At 40.4% G+C, this 17,108-nt stretch overlaps 1 protein-coding gene across 1 annotated transcript in view; it reads left to right on the top strand.

Moving 5' to 3' along the window:
* The first annotated feature begins 2,439 nt into the window (after positions 1 to 2,439).
* Positions 2,440 to 17,108, top strand: part of LOC137341576 (CD9 antigen-like) — a 32,461-nt gene continuing 17,792 nt past the window's right edge. Inside the window, exons 1-2 of the mRNA XM_068004791.1 lie at positions 2,440 to 2,597; positions 16,063 to 16,165. Of these exons, the coding sequence (XP_067860892.1) occupies positions 2,535 to 2,597; positions 16,063 to 16,165 (166 nt within the window). The 5' untranslated portion in view covers positions 2,440 to 2,534. The remainder of the gene's footprint in view (positions 2,598 to 16,062; positions 16,166 to 17,108) is intronic.

The raw sequence follows: 17,108 nt of genomic DNA, 5'->3' as shown, positions 1-17,108 counted from the left end.
GAAAGAAAGACTTGCATTTATATTGCGTCTTTCATGACTTCAGGATGTCCCAAAGCACTTTACAGCCAATGAAGGTAGTCACTGTTGTAATGTAGGAAACTGTGATTTGTTTGATGTATTGGTGCATGGCTGACTGTAAAGTTATCGATTTCCCCAGAGGCAGCCTGAAATGATCCCTTAGCATAAAAACTCAGAGCACTGGTGACCTTCACAGCACCATCAGTGCACTGCCAATGATCGAGCTGGGCTGCAGGTTAGTTTGCAGCATGTGGCATCTCTCATTGATGGCTTCCCTTGTGAAGCACAGCCTCCACAAGGGCTGCTCCTGGTTGAGCTGGATTTAGGAGCAGCTGGGTTTATGTACTCTGGAGTGGGAATACCGGCAGGTTGGTGCCTTACACTAACCATGGTGTCTGACCAACTTCTCTTCCCGTCTTTCTCCAAAAAGCTGATACAGGAGCATTTTCAATAAGATACTCATTGTTACCTCTTTAGAATTGGGGAGGGGGCAAAACTGTGAGCCCCATAGCAGAAGGCACAACAACAACATGCATTTAAATAGTGCCTTCACAGAAGCGTAATCAGACAAATATTGACACCGAGTCAAAGAGGGAGACATTAGGACAGGTTACAGAGGTAAGTTTTAAGCCATCTCTTATAAGGAGAGGTAGAGAGGTGAAGAGGTTTTGAGAAGAGAATTCCAGAGTTTAGGGCCTAAACAGTTGAAGACAGGGCCGCCAATGAAGCAACTGTCAGCAGCAAAAAAAGAAAGAAAATGGTGAGGGTTTTACAAGGTTTTTTTAATGTACCTAATGTGCTCATTAAATTTTCTTCCACCTTTAACTTACCACTCAGCAACGCTTGTGGCCCTTTTTATACAGGCATGATTAATGTCCAGTGTAAACGAGGTAGTAATGCCAAAAAATACAATGTAAGATGTCACCCTGTCATTACCGTCTTAGTTAAATTCAACATCTGGCAGAAGTGACACCAGAAAATACAACAGGTGTAAAAGTGAACAGGGATCTGGTGCAACAGGTCACACCACCCACCAGAATACCACCTCAGACTTAAAGTCTGTCTTATTGATCCATTTTGGGTCATGTTTGTTTAGCCTGGACATGTTGGTCTAAGATATATATTTATCCAGCAAACTTTTCAATGTACCTTTGAAGGTATTCCAATTATGCCCTAACATTACAACTCGGTGAAGGAGGCCCTTGAGTCTGCCGGAAACATGGTGGTCTTCCAGCTGAAGGAGCTGTCCATGACCGAGTGTTGCTACCTGGCACACTGCAAGGTGCAGGAGTATGTGCTGTGGGACGCACTGAAGTGAGGTGCGACCTACACAAAGGCTTTATGGGGAAAGGCCACCATTGTATACCAAGGGGCTGGAATCAGGGAAAAACCCCTCGGGCAGAATGTAAAATGATAAATGAACGTAACGAAATGTACTGTATGTGTAACTGGTAATGCCTGTAATGCAATGAGGCACCCTAGGGTGCCATGAACTGTATTTACAATGTATGGTGCGTAACTATTGATTGTACCAGGACCGCTGATTTGTACTGTATGTACCGTTGCAAATTTTACGACCTGTATTGTATTGTGACTTAAATTGCATTGTATGTACCTTTACAAACTTTATGAATAAAGTTTATTTTGAAATATAAAAAAGTTGGAAAGGAAACTAATTTTGGCAATGCTGGTTCCTTTGTAAATCCTACATTTGAGATAAAAGAACCATGGTGAGATAGTCATGGGAACTGGAGTGCTTAGTGGACACTGGTAATTCTATTATGATTTAATTTGCTAAATTTCCCATTTTTTTTTGTATGATTTAGTTATGCCTTTCAGGGTACTTTTGTTAAATTTCTTTAATGTTGGGTTGATGACACTGGGCCAACCCCTATACGGGTTTTATTAAAAGAGGGTGATAAAGCAGAGGACGCATTTCCCATGACTAAGTAAGGGCTGACTATCAGCGCCTTCCCAGCGCACTATATTTCGCAAGAAGTGGTTACATTAAACAAAACTTTTTTTTAAAAAAATGAATATAAATGTTTAACCATCCCCTCCTCGCAATTCACTCAGCCCGCCTCACAGGATGTACCTCAGATCAAAAAAAAAACTGAACCAAAACAAGTCCTGCATCTCCATGGAAACAAATCTTCGAAGCCATGAAAGACGTCAGCCGCCACGCCCCATTCTATCTCAACAGCGGAAAAACACACACAAAGCGGAACTACTACCTGCAATACGAGTGTTACTTAGACTAGCACGCTGCACCCGTGCGTTTTCTCCAGCCCGAGCAGAGCCCAGTCCGCCGCAGCCTAACGCAACGCCCTTTCCAGCACCCCCTCCCTCTCTACACCTGTAAGCAATCTGGGAAAGGGCGAGGTCGCATTCCGCGCTTGCGTGCATTCGTCTGTTTGCTGGATCCTTGGAACGGAGTGCAAGGCGGTTCCAGTCGGGGATTATCCACAGCTCAGGCAAAGAAAACCTCTGCAAACTATCCATTCTTCAGCCTCAAAATGGTGCACGGTGGCATGAAGTGTGTTAAGTACTTACTGTTTGGGTTTAATTTCCTGTTCTGGGTAAGTTTGGGGTTTTTTTTGTTGTTAAGGGGGGGGGGGAATGTTAAGACTGAAAGGAAAACAAAAGAGTTTAGACAGGAATAAAAATGTAACCGTGTAAAAAGGTTTCTGTGTGGTCAACCGTTTTGCTTTTTTTTCTGAACCGTCGAATTTAAATCTCTGGAACTTGAAATTGGAAAGTATATTTTTAAACCAATCTGAATTTGTAATTGTTCTAGATCTGCGGTGAGATGTAGTATTTTCGCTAACTTTGCTCAACTCTGACTAAGGTCTTGCTCCCACTTTACTAAGTTCCAAAAACAGTTTCACTTTGTGACTCTTCTTGCTTGTGAAGTGGGATATAGTTCACATTAGTCTGAGATGTACTGGTATCTGCTCGGAATCTCCAGGTGAATGAGTGTTAAAGGCAAACATGGCTGTTGCAATACTATAAACGTAAGTTGGTGGTGTTGTTGTAGAGAGCATGTCCTCACCTGTTATAAAAGTGTGGAAATACCTGTTTATAGAGGGGAGGTTCTGGTTGGCTGAAAAGTAGGAAAGTTCTGCAAAATGCTCATTGGTCTACAAACTCCTGACTTCATTAGGTAAACATAATTATTAAAGTAATTACATTGTTATAACAATTGATTGCCTTTGTGTGCTTGGCTGATTTTTAATAAAGTGCAGTATGGTGTTTCCATAAAGTAGCAACTCCTGTTGCTTGGCTAATCACTTAATTATGACTTAATGGGTGTGTTATTTTCTACCCCTCTGCGACATTATCCAAAGACATGGCATCAATTCCACGTGTATGCTGACTATATCCAGCTCGACTGCTCTTCCAGTGAAACATTTAGAAGACCGAAGCCATTGTGTTTGGACTCCACCGCAAACACTGTTCCCTCGCCATTGATTCCATCCCTTTCCCTGGCCACTGTCGGGGCTGAACCAGACTGTTTGCAAGCTTGGCGTCCTATTTAAGCTTCCAACCCCCCATATCTTCCATCACCAAGACAGCCTACTTTCACCTGCGTAACATCCCCCATCTCCGTCCCACCTCATCTTATCGGCTGTTGGAACCCTCATCCATGCTTTGGTTACCTCCAGACTCGACTATCCCAATACTCTTGGTTGGCCTTCCATCTTCCACCCTTCATAAACTTGAGCTGATCCAAAACTCTGCTGCCCGAATCCTAACTCGCACCAAGTCCCGTCCATCCATCACCCCTTTGCTTGCTGACCTGCATTGGCTCCTGGCCCACCAATACCTTGATTTTTAGATTCTCATCCTAGTGTTCAAGTGCCTCCACGACCACGCCCCTCTCTATCTTTGTGATCTCCTCCAAGAACTCTGTATTCCTCCAACTCTGGCTTCTTGTGCATTCTCCATTCCCTTTGCCCCACCATTGGTAGTTGTGCCTTCAGCTATATAGGCACTAAGCTCTGGAATTCCCTCCCTAAACCTCTCCTCCTTTAAGATGCTCTTTAAAATTTAACCTTTGATCAAGATTGTAGCCACACCTCTTAATATCTCCTTTGGCTCAGTATCAATCTTTGCTTACACTTCTGTGAAATGCCTTGGGACATTTTCCTATTTTAAAGGTGCTGTATAAATGCAAGTTGTTTTGCATATGTGTTTAAGAAATATCTCTTAAAACCAAGGAAAGAAGGTGGATCAGATATCTGACCTTGACTCTCTATGAAACGCCTCCACTCTATACTAGTTCTTTTGTTAGATTTTCTTTAATCCCAATAAGGCACAGACTTTGGCAAATTGTTTGTTTATTTATAAATGCACCATGTAAATGGTAGTGCTTTATTTTATGTCTTTCTGACAAGTCAAACATTTTTTGGGGTTTCCATTTTGAACAAACTTGCTGAACATGGTAGTACCCTTCCAAGGAATTGCTCATTTATTGAAGTACTTTTTTGAAGAAAAAAAAGTCTCAAATGTTTGCACTGAAGTTAATCTTGTGAATATTAGTGCAATTTTGTATTCATTATTTCATAGTAGACAAGGACTTCTAGACACATTTATTTGCGGAAGTGCCCAATTCTAGGGCATTAGTGTATAGTAACGACTTCCTCCCCAAAGAGGATATTGTTTTTTATGCTGGATCGTACTCGGAACTTCTGTGGCCCAAACTTCATAGTAAAGGGTAATACTGTGAATTAGCACAATGTTGATGATCCATTTCCCTCATCCTTTTTTTTTGGAAACTACAGAAAATTGTTTTATTTTGGACCTCGCAGATGTGCAGACATCTTAATGAGAAATATCATTGCATTTTTTTCATATTTTCCCCTCCTTCTCTGTGCACATTATTAGCCCATAACTTTCAGGGAATTCAAAACCGAAACTTGTCACATTTGAGAAAAACCTTCTAAGGTGATAGAAGAACCGGGTGGGCACCCCACTTATTCTTCAGTGAATTATTTATCACCATTCGGTGCTAATTTTTTAAATCCAAGTATTCTGACTGGAGACATCTGGGAATAAAGATGTAGGTTTGGGTTCTTAATTCACTCAGTTTGCTTACAGAAGTTATAGGTTAGCTGCAAACAAAGAGAGGGAGAGAGAAGGAGCCTGAAGTGCAATATACTCATTTGATTTTTTTTTTGTGTGATCCATGTTTTGAATGAGGATCACTTGTTACTTATAATGTGAACACTTGCTTTTAAATCCCCCAAATCTTTGAGTGGGCGGTGAAAATTTTTGTATTTTGCTGCTATACTTTTGACTTGTGTACAGATGGTAGGATATCAAAACGTTACAGCACGATAAGGCTGCACTTATATTGATCTAAGATCAGTAGCTATAGAATAGACTCCAGTCTGAGAATACCTTGTATGACAGCTCAGATCTGTCATAATTCCAATCATAAGGGACATTTTAAATGATATTTAAGTGTCAATCACTTTAATTTGTTTACTGCTGGCTGGGAACAAACCGGTGAGATACCTAAATTACACTTTTTGTCATGTATTAATGTTCCTTAGCATTAATGAGTGTTAATTGGCAAGTTCACATAGGCAATATAAACACTTAACATTAATTTGGTTCCCTTCTCGTAGCCAGTAATCAATCATATTATTGTACCATCAATCGGTCTTGCCAGCAAGGCTGTCACAGTTTGACCTTGTCCTGAAAAGGGGTAGATGGCTGGAAACCAGTTTCTGGGAGAAGGGCTGATGCCGTTGAATCCTCCTGAGTGATGGTTATATTTTATTTGATACTCTTATCAGCTCAGATTTCATAGAACATGGTATAACATAACTAGGCTCTTGAGTGGATTTCTACTTCACCAAATCAACTATTGGGAACATTTCCTGAATACCCAATTTTTTTTGGTCTAAATTTTACAAAATAGATGCTAGTCCAAGTTAAGTGTCATCATGGAAAGCCTCAGGACATTGAGCTTTTTTTTTATTGCTTTGGAACAGGGGCTGTAAATTTTTGTAGTCTAGTGACATCTGTGCTTGCTGTTGCTTCTTTTAATATTACTTAATAAAGCTGGTAGTTTACAGGTTGAGATACAGGATTTGCAGAGACTAGGAGAGCACAAGGCAGCTGGTACTATTTCCAATGCGCTTATCAGCAACATAAGGGGTTTATTGTTCACGCAAAGGCATGCTGCCTCCCAGCTCACCTCACATTTCAGTTTGCAGGAATTGTGGGCTTGCCTGTGCAATTGGTCCATTTTGCTGGGAATGACCAGGAGTAGCTGGAACCTGCATCACAGCATCCCCTCTTATACTGCCTGAATCTGAATCATATGCTTAGGAATATATGCACAGAGCTCCACTTCCTGTTGTTCAATTTCAGTGAGAGCATGCTCACTCAACATTAAAAATAACAACTTTTTCATAAAGTGCCCAGGGGACCAAGAGGATCCCTTTGAACATATTTTAAACCAGGTTTGATCAAGTGTCAAACCCAAATTTTTGGGAATCACTCACCCCTGTGCTTCTCATTCAGAATGGGAGTTATACCATTATCTTTTTGTTTTACTGTGAAATGGCAACCAGTTTACAGCAAACTAAAATACTCACTGCCAGTAATATGAGTGGTCTATCCAAACTAAAATTGTATGTGATTTAAATTAAAATTTGATCCTCATGGCCAATGAAACAACCAATATCCTGCAGTGCCCAACGGTTGTGGAAGGCTCCAAGCATACCGCTGGACACTGCGTGATCTCTTTCCTGGGTCACAGGTTGCTGGATAGAAGTCTTTGCTCTGCTTTTCCCTACTTTTTTTTAGTTGCAGACTGGCTAACTTGGCACAGAATGGGGATCAAACTTGGCACTCTTCTGGTCTGTGGTACGTCAGTACAATCTGCTGTATTTACCAATTGTACCTTCGTGGGGGAAAGACAACGTAGCTTTTTATGTTGTATTTCAATGATTGTAAACTGTTGTTTACAACCCATGTGTCTCTTGATCTTTGACCTTGTGCGTCTTCCAACACTTTAGTTGCTAAATGTAGTAGTTAGTTACTAAATTAGTAGTTCCTATTCATGTTTCTTGAGTTAAAATTGCCCCACAAGTTTATAAAGTCATTCTCCTATACTAAGGAAGGTCTATTGCTGTCCTCTGTGAGCATGATTTAATTGGGATAGATCCTAGTAACCATGCCAACATTAGGAATTGTGAGCTGTTGTTGCACATCCATTGTGAGGCATTGCCTCCTTTCACCTGTACAGTCAAAGTTGACTGTTGTGCTACCTTTCTAATACATTGTATAAAATGGACAATCTCTGATAAATTAACCACAAAGATGCTTATTTTAATTTCTCACAATGTTAAATCGGACCTGTCATAGTATTGTGTATTGTCTGCAATGATGGTCTATGTTGCTGCTCAGCTTATTTAAAATCTATAATCCAACTATTAGATGTTTTCCATTATTAAAATGTAAAACTTTCAAACACTCATTACAATGCTTTACTGAAGTCCAAGTGACCACATTACTGTGGGTATGATGAATGTAATGGAATTTACTAATACTGGCGGGTCTCCAATTTTATGGCATTTAAAGCTGTTTACTGAATTTTGTCTTACTTTTTTGAAGCTCAGGATACAAAGGAAGATGGCAGGGGAGATGTTTGACATTACTTGTATGCAGGAGGTGTGTGGTAATAGTTGGAGATGATGTAGGCTTAGTGATAGTGAAGTGCTGAGAAATTAGGATTGGGGGGATCTGTTATTGGGGACTGCAGTGTGCTAATCTGAATTGGGGAGGGTGGGGTGGAAGAGGGTCTGGCACGTTTGGGGGAAGAGTGAAACATGGTGGAATGGATGATGTGCACTTGTATTTCCTCTTCCTGGTCCTCTACACTAACCTAGGAACTAACTGTCAATTCATTAAAACCCACAAGAAGCTGGCTCCTGCCTCAGTGCTGGGAGGATGTTGAGAAGTTGGGGATGGGGACAGAGATCGGATTGGTAGACTGGGGTTGCCTGGGGACAGTGCAGCAACAAATATGCAGCCTGATGCATAGTTGTACATGCAAGAGTCAGAACAGGAAAATGATAGCAGATATTAAGATGTGGGCCATAGAAGGGATGGGTGTAAGGAGGTCCATTGGCAAAGAGGCCTGATGAGACCAGGCTGATGCAAGAGGCGGTGGAAGTGGCAACAGAAAGGAAGGAGGTTTCCTCTGACTGGGAGGTCCAGAACGAGGGGTCACAGTCTTAGGATACGGGGTAGGACATTTAGGACTGAGATGAGGAGAAATTTCTTCACTCAGGGTGGTGAACCTCTAGAATTCTCTGCCACAGAAGGCTGTGGAGGTCAAGTCATTGAATATATTTAAGAAGGAGCTAGATAGATTTCTAGACAGAAAAGGCATCAAGGGGTATGGGGAGAGAGCAGGAATACGATATTGAGATAGAGGATCAGCCATGATCGTGTTGAATGGTGGAGCAGACTCGAATGGCCTACTCCAATTTCTATGTTTCTATGAGACAGATGAAATGATGTAGTCTTTGAGATCCATAGTTCGAACTTGATCCCATGGTAAGAGCCTGCTCCGTCGTTGTGTCTTTGGGATGACTCCAGTGTATGTGATGGAGGGACAGCTGCTTTCTGTGCTCTTCAGTGTTGTGGTGATTGCCTTTGTGTAGGGATGAAAGTCTGTTACTTGCTGTAGACGTGAGACTAGTTTTCGAGTCCTGCAATCTCCGCTCGAGTAACCTTTTCATGGAATTAAAGACTGTCCTCTGGCCACCTATCCACCATTGCTGGTCTATGGATAGAAGGTTGCAATCTATATTCTTTCTGACTGCAATGGGCCACTTCACTTTAAACCATACCACTATGAGCAGCAAATCCATTCTTCAGTGGGTGGAGGGGAATATAAGTTTACAGGAAGAAAATTATTTTAAAGAAAAAAGTCTACCTTAAATTGGCTAACTTAAAATTTAAAGAATAAAATGTCTCAATCATCAGACATGAGGATCATGGCTGGGAGGCACACGTTAGAATCAGCTGATTGGGTAAATGGAATAAATTTGCTGCTGATAAAGCCTTACTTCAGAGACTTGAACACACAATCTCAGCTAACACTTCAGTGCAGTACTGAGGGAGTGCTGCACTGTAGGAGGTGCATTTTTCAGATGAGACATTAAAACGAGGCTCCATCGATCCCCTGAAGTGGACGCAAAAGATTGCATAGCACTATTTTGAAGAAGAGCAGGATGTTCACATGATGTCCTGGCCAATATTTATCCCTCAACCAGCATCACTTTAAAAAAAAACAGATTACCTGGCCATGTATCTCATTGCTGTTTGTAGACCCTTGCTGTGCACAGATTGGCTGTAAAGTGACTTGGGATGTCCTGAGGTTGTGAAAGGCACTATAAATGCAAGTCCTTTTCAATTCTTAAGTGTGACAGGAAGGTGTTACATTTACAGTTATGCTGCTCTATAATGTTTAAAGTATCACAGGAATTGTGCAATAGCGTACAATAGATATCCCACAGCATTACTCGGGGGAAGTTGAAGGGTATGCTTGATAAGAGAAGAAGGATTATTGTGTGGTTGTAATGCTTTGATGGTAGACTTGCTGTTTCCAGAGGGGAGGGGTTTGTGTTGGGAGCCTGTTACATGAGTATGAAGTTGGATGTGTGACAGGTGGAGGGGGAAGGTTTAGGGATTGGATTGTGGAAACCTATAAGATTAGTGGAGGCATGAGGAGGAAAACTGGCTGCTGGCAGCACGTAGAAAACAGGAAATTGTGGTGACTACGAAGGAGAGAAAGCTGAGGAAACGGTTATGGGTGTGTGTGATATATCCTGCAAGCATTTTTGGGTGGGGAATTTTTAGATCGGAGAATAGTGGAGAAGGTATTTCTGGAGTCTGGCATGGTGGTCCTGAATTCTGGAAGCACCAGGAGTAGTAGAGATGATGCTGGGATTTTGGAGTATTGGGGAGGGGAGTCCCAATCTTTGGGAGAATGTTGGAGTCCTGTGAGACTGTGGTGCCTTGGGTAAGGGAGTACTGGGTCTTTCTTATTGGGATGTGGGCAACACTTGCGAGGCCAAATTTATTGCCCATCCCCAGGTGGTAGGCCACCTTGCTTCATAGTAATTATTTTACAGCTAAGTGACTTGGCCACTTCAGACCATATTAAGAATTGGCTACAAAGTGTGCGACTGGAATGGTGTGTTTCTTTTCTAGAAGGAGATTAGGACATTGACCAACCACAATATACTAGATTTATTGAATTCAGTTTCACAATTTGCCATGGTGGGATTTGAACTCCTGGCCTCTGGGTTGTTCTACCATAACCACTACAGTCTACCTAGAAGGAATCGGTAGAAAGGTCTTGGGATCTGGGAGTATGAAAGGGGGTTTGTATGTAGTAGCATTGAGGGGGGGTGGAGACTTAATCCAATTTGGTGTGACCTCCACCTGATCCCTTTTGGGCCCTTGGCTAAATCTGTGGTGTGACCTTTGGTCTACCCTTCTCAACCCGAGTTCTGGTTTATATTGGAATGGCAAAGCGCATGGAGTACATATATCCATGATTTGAGCTACTGAAGCAAATAGCATGGAACATTTCTTAACTATATGAAGTAAACATTGAATTATGCTTGCACTTTTCTCTGTGGAGTTCCTTGCTACATGGTTCAAACTCAACCAGGTGTGAGGATAGAATGGGCTGAGTGAAAAGGCCCTGATGCAAGGTGGAGTCAAGAGGGGGGAAGACCTGGAAACATTAGGGTCCCAGATATTTGGGGATATTTGGGAACACTTGGGAAGAGGCCCTGGGATCCAGGGTGGGGGGGCATGTAGTTTGTCTAGTCTGCCAGAACTGGGAGGGGGGGGGACCTGGGATGTTGGAGCATTGGAAATGGAGGGATCCTGTGATTTGACAACATCGCGGGGGTGAGAAACAATACTGGACTTAGAGGGAATGGGGTCCTGTCGTGTGGAAGCATAGGGAGCATTTGAGGCAGAGTCTGGAAATATTGGTATGGGTTAGTGTCTGGTTGCGTTGAATGGGGAGGGGGTGAGAGGAATGTGGCTGCCACGCATCCTCTTCTGGCATCCCTGGCCACCAGCTGGTTTTCCCATTTCAGTGAGCTTAAAGCTTGAAGTGTGTTGCTGGTGTTTGCTGACTGTGTACAACAGCCACTTTGGCATCAACTACAAACCCATAGGAAGTAAGGGAAAAAAATCTTGACATGTAAATAACAGGGGGGCAATGCAACATTTTGGGGAGCAGAAGAGGAATGAATAAACAAAATACTTGGATTTTACGCAAGTACTGCAAATCCCCATGGGAAGCAAAGCAGAAAAATGCAAATAACTGAGAAGGGAGAACCTTTGAGCAAAAAAACAAAAGATTGCTTGCATTTTGAGGTTTTAAGTGGTAGGTAAATAGTATTCCAAATACTTGGACCTATATTTCGTAAAGTGTACAGTATTTTTACTTTGTCAGCCGTACGTAAGGTTCATTTTAAAATGGTGTTTTACAAAATGAATTCCTGGATTTTCTTTTCAGTAGTGGATCAGTACAAAGTTGAAGGAAAAAAATCCCTAAATTTCCTTTTTTCTGCAAGCTGAATATTGTATCGAAAGGTGTGCACACCTTATCAGTAACTTTGGCATGCATGTAGCGGATGTCACACTTGCGACGAGCTCAGAATCTGGACCTGATTTTATTTTCAGCAGGAAATCTTGGAGCCCACTATGTACGCGGATTGGGTACTTGCTGTATATAGCAGGTCAGACCGGGCTGGTCAGCAATGTATCTGAGGTATACTGCAGTGCAGTGGAGTTACAGTATCCATTGTGCTTGAAATTAGGAACACATTGGAGTTAGTTGCGAGGGTGGAGTTATCATTATGTAATCTAGAGAGAAAGTATTGTGGGTATGTCTTGGAACAGACTTTGAGGAAATAATGATGTATGGTTAATGCAGCGTTTCCCAAACTATTATGGCTCCTGCCCCATGGTAGTGAAGGCGAGCACCTTCGCCCTCCACCCCCCCCTTATAAACGTAAACATTAGATATTTGTTGATAACTTATAAAACATAAAACAAAGTTCAATAAGTCACAAGTATAAAAATAAAACATACTGTTTTCCTAATGGTACTGGCTCATACCCTATGGGTCTTTACTGTAAAACAGCATTTCCCAAACTGTGGGGCACGCTTCCCTGGCATAGAGGACCTGCACCCTTTGCCTCCCACACACACAGCCCATTAGTCATTTGCCAGAGTGACGTCATTGCCATTTTGTGGGACTTCCCCGGTCACGTGAGTAGATTATCGCAGCCTAAGGCAGTGTTCATTTTGGGACACGCCTCAACATAGTTTTTTCTGAAAATATTTTATTTTTCCGACCTCTTGGTATGCCCCAAAGTTTGGGAAATGCTGGGTTAATGGAATTAAAATGTCTACTTTTTAGGGATACTTCATATTAATACTGGTTCCTTGGATGACTTGAACAAAAACCTATCCTTGCATGCCATTTTATGCTTTAGTCACTGGAGTGTTTAGAATCATTGTAAAAGGCAGTGTCTCCTAGATTATTCTGGGTTGTCATTAAGCTTAACCGGGTCTTTTTAGTCTTTTGATTGTTCTCTTGAATTTTAGTGGTGATCTATATAAATACTGTTTTTTTTCTTCAAATTTACCCAAGTTCTTTTGTGGTTGGTGGGGGGGGAGTCAAGTCAAGCTTTTCACCAATTTTTTTCCTGCTGCTTGACTCCAAAAGTGGAACCTGGGGGGCAAGAATTGAAAAAACCTTAGTTTTTAAATTGTTAAATTAAAAACCAACTTTAATGATCCTTAGTCATGTGATCCACTTTTCCCCAATGGGGCAAACCACTGTTGTGTTTAGACTGCCAAGGGACCCCAGTAAACATTGAGAACCGCTCCAGATCCCGGACTACCTGTGAGCAATGTCACAGCAGATGATCTAATGTAATTAAAATATTTATGCCTTCTCTTCTCCCTACCTACCTCCTCTCCTGCTGCACACCCAAACAACTACAACACTATAAATATTGGTCCTCAGTAGCTGGTTCACCTGGTTACTGCCTCATTCTCCCAGAACTACTTTACCATGAGTGTTGAGTAATGTTCTGAATTTGTCTTTTGACAGTGCTGTTGCAGTGTTAGATTTCTGGCTTCTGGAATTATACCAGTGAGTAATGAGCTGATTCACTTTGCAAGGGTGGGGTACAGTTCCTTTTGAAATACTTCAATTATTAAATTGCCAAAACTTGAGTCCCTTCAATTTGGAAATCATCATTGTGCTGTAATTCATTTGGGCACACTGATGAAGCAGAAACCAATGTACCAGCATTTAATTATTACAGCAGCCTGCCTCCCAGTTTTCAGAAGCAGTCTGTCTGAAATCCAGAGTAGTAAAACAAAAAATGAGTTGGCGTAGTGCAGATTAGATCCCAGTAAGAGATGACAAACACTTGCACTGCAGAATGTGTTGAAACATACAGAATGTAGGCTTTGTCAGTACATGCTCTTATTTAAAGCCCATATAAGAACTTAAAGCTGCAAGGGAAGCATTCTGAATCTGGGTCTGAATATACATTCACTTTCAATGCTATGTTTCTAGTTTTACTTTTTTTTTGAACTGCTGCAGTTTTTTCTACCCTTGTCATTTCATCATTAACTTAATTTTGTACATAAATACAGCTTGTTGCCTGAGAGCTAATGTAAGTCTCTTGTCTGTTTTCCAGAACACATTCTTGTTACTGACCACGTAAGATTACAGATTGTTCCTGTACTTGAGACAATTTGGGGTAATAGTTTAATTACTCGCATGTTTGAGTCAATAGTGGGTGTCAACATGTAATCTAGTTGCTTTCCTGATACAGGAATCCATTATATCTAGAGCTATGTCATTATATCTAAATTTTGTAGTTTGATTGCACATAAGGAGCCTTTAATCATTTTTATTTGGCTTTCGGTGAATGTCTGCCTCTATTCAAATGTGAGAGTCTATTGAAATGATTGATAACCTCGCTGTAAAATGAAGTTAAAATGGAAGCCACAGAAAAATCCAGTTTTGCTGCCTGTGGTTTTGTAAGCAAAATGTACAGTCACTTCCTTTTTGAAGATAATTATTCCATTTGTTTCTTGACTTCATTCTTCTCGCCAACTTCATCTGGGAAATTGGGTAGGAGAAATTTTAAATTCTTGACGCAAGCCAGCTGAACTTCTACAAACGATTTAAAGTGAAATTTTGGGCTAATATGTCTTTTTGCGGGTGTTAACTTGTCTCCCTCGCGGTTTAATTCTGTAACTCTTCACAATGTTTGTTTTTTAAATGAAAGGGGAAAAATTCCAAAATTGGGATTCTTATTTTACACATGAAAACAAGGTGAAAATGGGGGAAGTTTTGTAACTTTTGAATTGGACAATGTAAGTTAGTCTGTGGTATTTTCTTTGAGTGTAGCTGGTCAGGAAGATAAGTTTAAGGAAGATATATCCCCTTGAGAGGAATAAATTTCTGTCCAATAAGCAGAGTATGTGCAAGGCGGTTTCATATCAACTGAAGTACAGATAATACCCAACTGAGTATTGTTGCTAGGGAACCTAGCTGTCTATACTGTACAAGATGTAGCATAGTGGTTGTGCTATTGCTGATAATTAAGGCTCTTCTCTCTACAAATAATCACAACAAAATACAATGACAGGGTACTGGGTCACTGAACTACACACATGATTAGAAGAATTTTAGATCTAAGGTGATGGCACGCTTTAGAAAACCACAATTCACAATCTAAATGTTTTGAGTGCTAGGCAAATTCAGAGATTATTAGATAAGGGATCTGAAAATTTCTGATTATTCTCCTAAACTAAAGGATTTTATCCCCAGCAATATTTTAGCATCTTCTTAGAAACCAAAGTTATAATCTGTTTACATTCTATCAGAACTGTACTTGATAGTTCTTATGTTGCCAATTTACGATGACAGGTGGAATTGTTCCAGTTTTGCATGTGTTCTTGACATATCTTGGGGAAGGAAAGAGAGCCCAAGATCAGTTATAAAGGAATGGTTTGGTCAAAATGACCAGAATTAGTCAAAACCTTTCTTGACTAGTCCAGTTATGCTGGTGCATGTGTTCCATCTCAAAGTTTGTGTATTTCATGTAGTTTTTAAATGATACAATGTGTATATACTGATTTTTAAAAAAAATATCTTTTACATCTGATAAAATTGGTCAGTTTTCATATCTAAAGCCATTAATTTGTCTTCTCCCTATTTTGAATAAATGTACTTTTTTAGTTTGGACTATTTGCAGTAGTAATTCTGCTAATGAAGAAACATTTGACCATTTTAATGCTTTTTAAAGTAAAAAGTAATGATTCTCTCACTGACAAATTGACATGATTTTAAAACACTAATGGATCTCTGGTGTTACTCAGATAACAAATTTACTTAATGACCTGTTCTCCTCATTCACCATAGGTAGTTAAATAAAAGTGTGCCTCTCAAGTACTGTGCAGTTACCCAACTAAATCTGAACATATAACCAGATGTGGCTGCATAAACAAAGAAATTGTATTGCTCACCTATTACAATTACTTAAAATTTCTTGATCTCAACCACTTCTGGCATCCACTAATTGGTGATGGCATGAATGAGCTTGAGAAACGGGCACAGTATGTCACATATAAATGTAATATTTGCACATGTATTTGTATAAATACATTCAATTTATAAATAGGCATTTTAAATATACTGCCTTTGGAAAAGCATTATCTTGCGTCCTTTTTGACTTGCTATTCCTGATTCTGAGGAAAAACATAAGACCAGAGTTTTCTGCTTCTGTACTCCTCAGCTTGTGGTTTTTTTGTCCATTAAAGTGAATGGATGAAAAACCATAGGCTGGCAAGTACACAAATGGAAAACACTGGTAAAAATGTCTAAGACGGCGGAATTGTTTTTGGAAAAATGTCTCGTCCAATAATACTTGATCTGTTTCTCTTGTGTCTTAGCTTGCAGGAACTGCAGTCCTGGCAATTGGATTATGGCTTCGTTTTGATCCAAAAACAAGGGGCATATTTGAAATTGAAAACCATCCTTCTACATTCTACATTGGTAAGATTGAAAATCTTGGGAGTGGGTGAGAAGAGGGGGAAGGGTAAGTGGATGTGCAGAGAAAAAGAGTTCATCTATATTGATTCCCATTGCATGACATAAAAGTTCCAATGGTTGTTATGCTAATACCGGCACTAATGAATTAAACTGACACTAATTGGAATATCCAGACTAAAATATCATGTAAATTGCAGGAATAGTGCCAAAAGAAAATTGATTGCACTGTATGTAACTTCCATTTGCAGGTTATTCAAACTACACAAAGGTGTAACCTGCATTAGGTCCTATAGTAAGCATGATATCTTGGCCTTTATTTTCTAGAGAGTTGTCATCTACACAAAGCTTAAGTTAGTGCAGTGTTTTGAGTTTACATCTGTGTAATAATGTGCATGAGCTCACTTTGAAAAGTTGACTTAAAAAGGATTTCTTTTAAAAGGTGGCGGTAGCCCCTTTCCAACAGCTCTGACACTATAAAACGAGGCTGTTTTCTATTCTCATTGAGCGCTTCACTTTCTTGCCTTTAAGATTTTCCAGAGCTGAAAATACTTCTGTCATTCACTCAGAAATGGCTTTCTTTTGCAACACAATATTTACAAATGTGTTGCTATGTTCCTGCAGCACTTCCCATTCAAAATGGGTTATATTATGTTAACTAGTAGCTCACTTAAGAGAACTGGAACTTGAGAGAATTTCTTTGCTGTGAGTTGTTTGTGTTACTGCATAGCTGCAGAACTTGTTCAACCTCTTGCTCAATGCCAAATGGAAGATATTCCAGCTTAGTATGCTTCCTGACCAGGCTTGCATGTTATCTGAGGGTACCTAAACTAGAATTTCCAGAAGTAGGCCATTGCTCCTGATGCAGTAGAACACACTTAGTTTATGTTGTGTAATTGATAATGCAGTATGTTATTTATAGTATCTCAAAGGTATGTGTGAAAGCTTC

Source organism: Heptranchias perlo, chromosome 24 (genome assembly GCF_035084215.1).
Source record: "Heptranchias perlo isolate sHepPer1 chromosome 24, sHepPer1.hap1, whole genome shotgun sequence".
In the NCBI taxonomy this organism is placed as follows: domain Eukaryota; kingdom Metazoa; phylum Chordata; class Chondrichthyes; order Hexanchiformes; family Hexanchidae; genus Heptranchias; species Heptranchias perlo.
The sequence above is the reverse complement of the archived record's forward strand: the minus strand, read 5'-3'. Positions and strand labels throughout refer to the sequence as shown.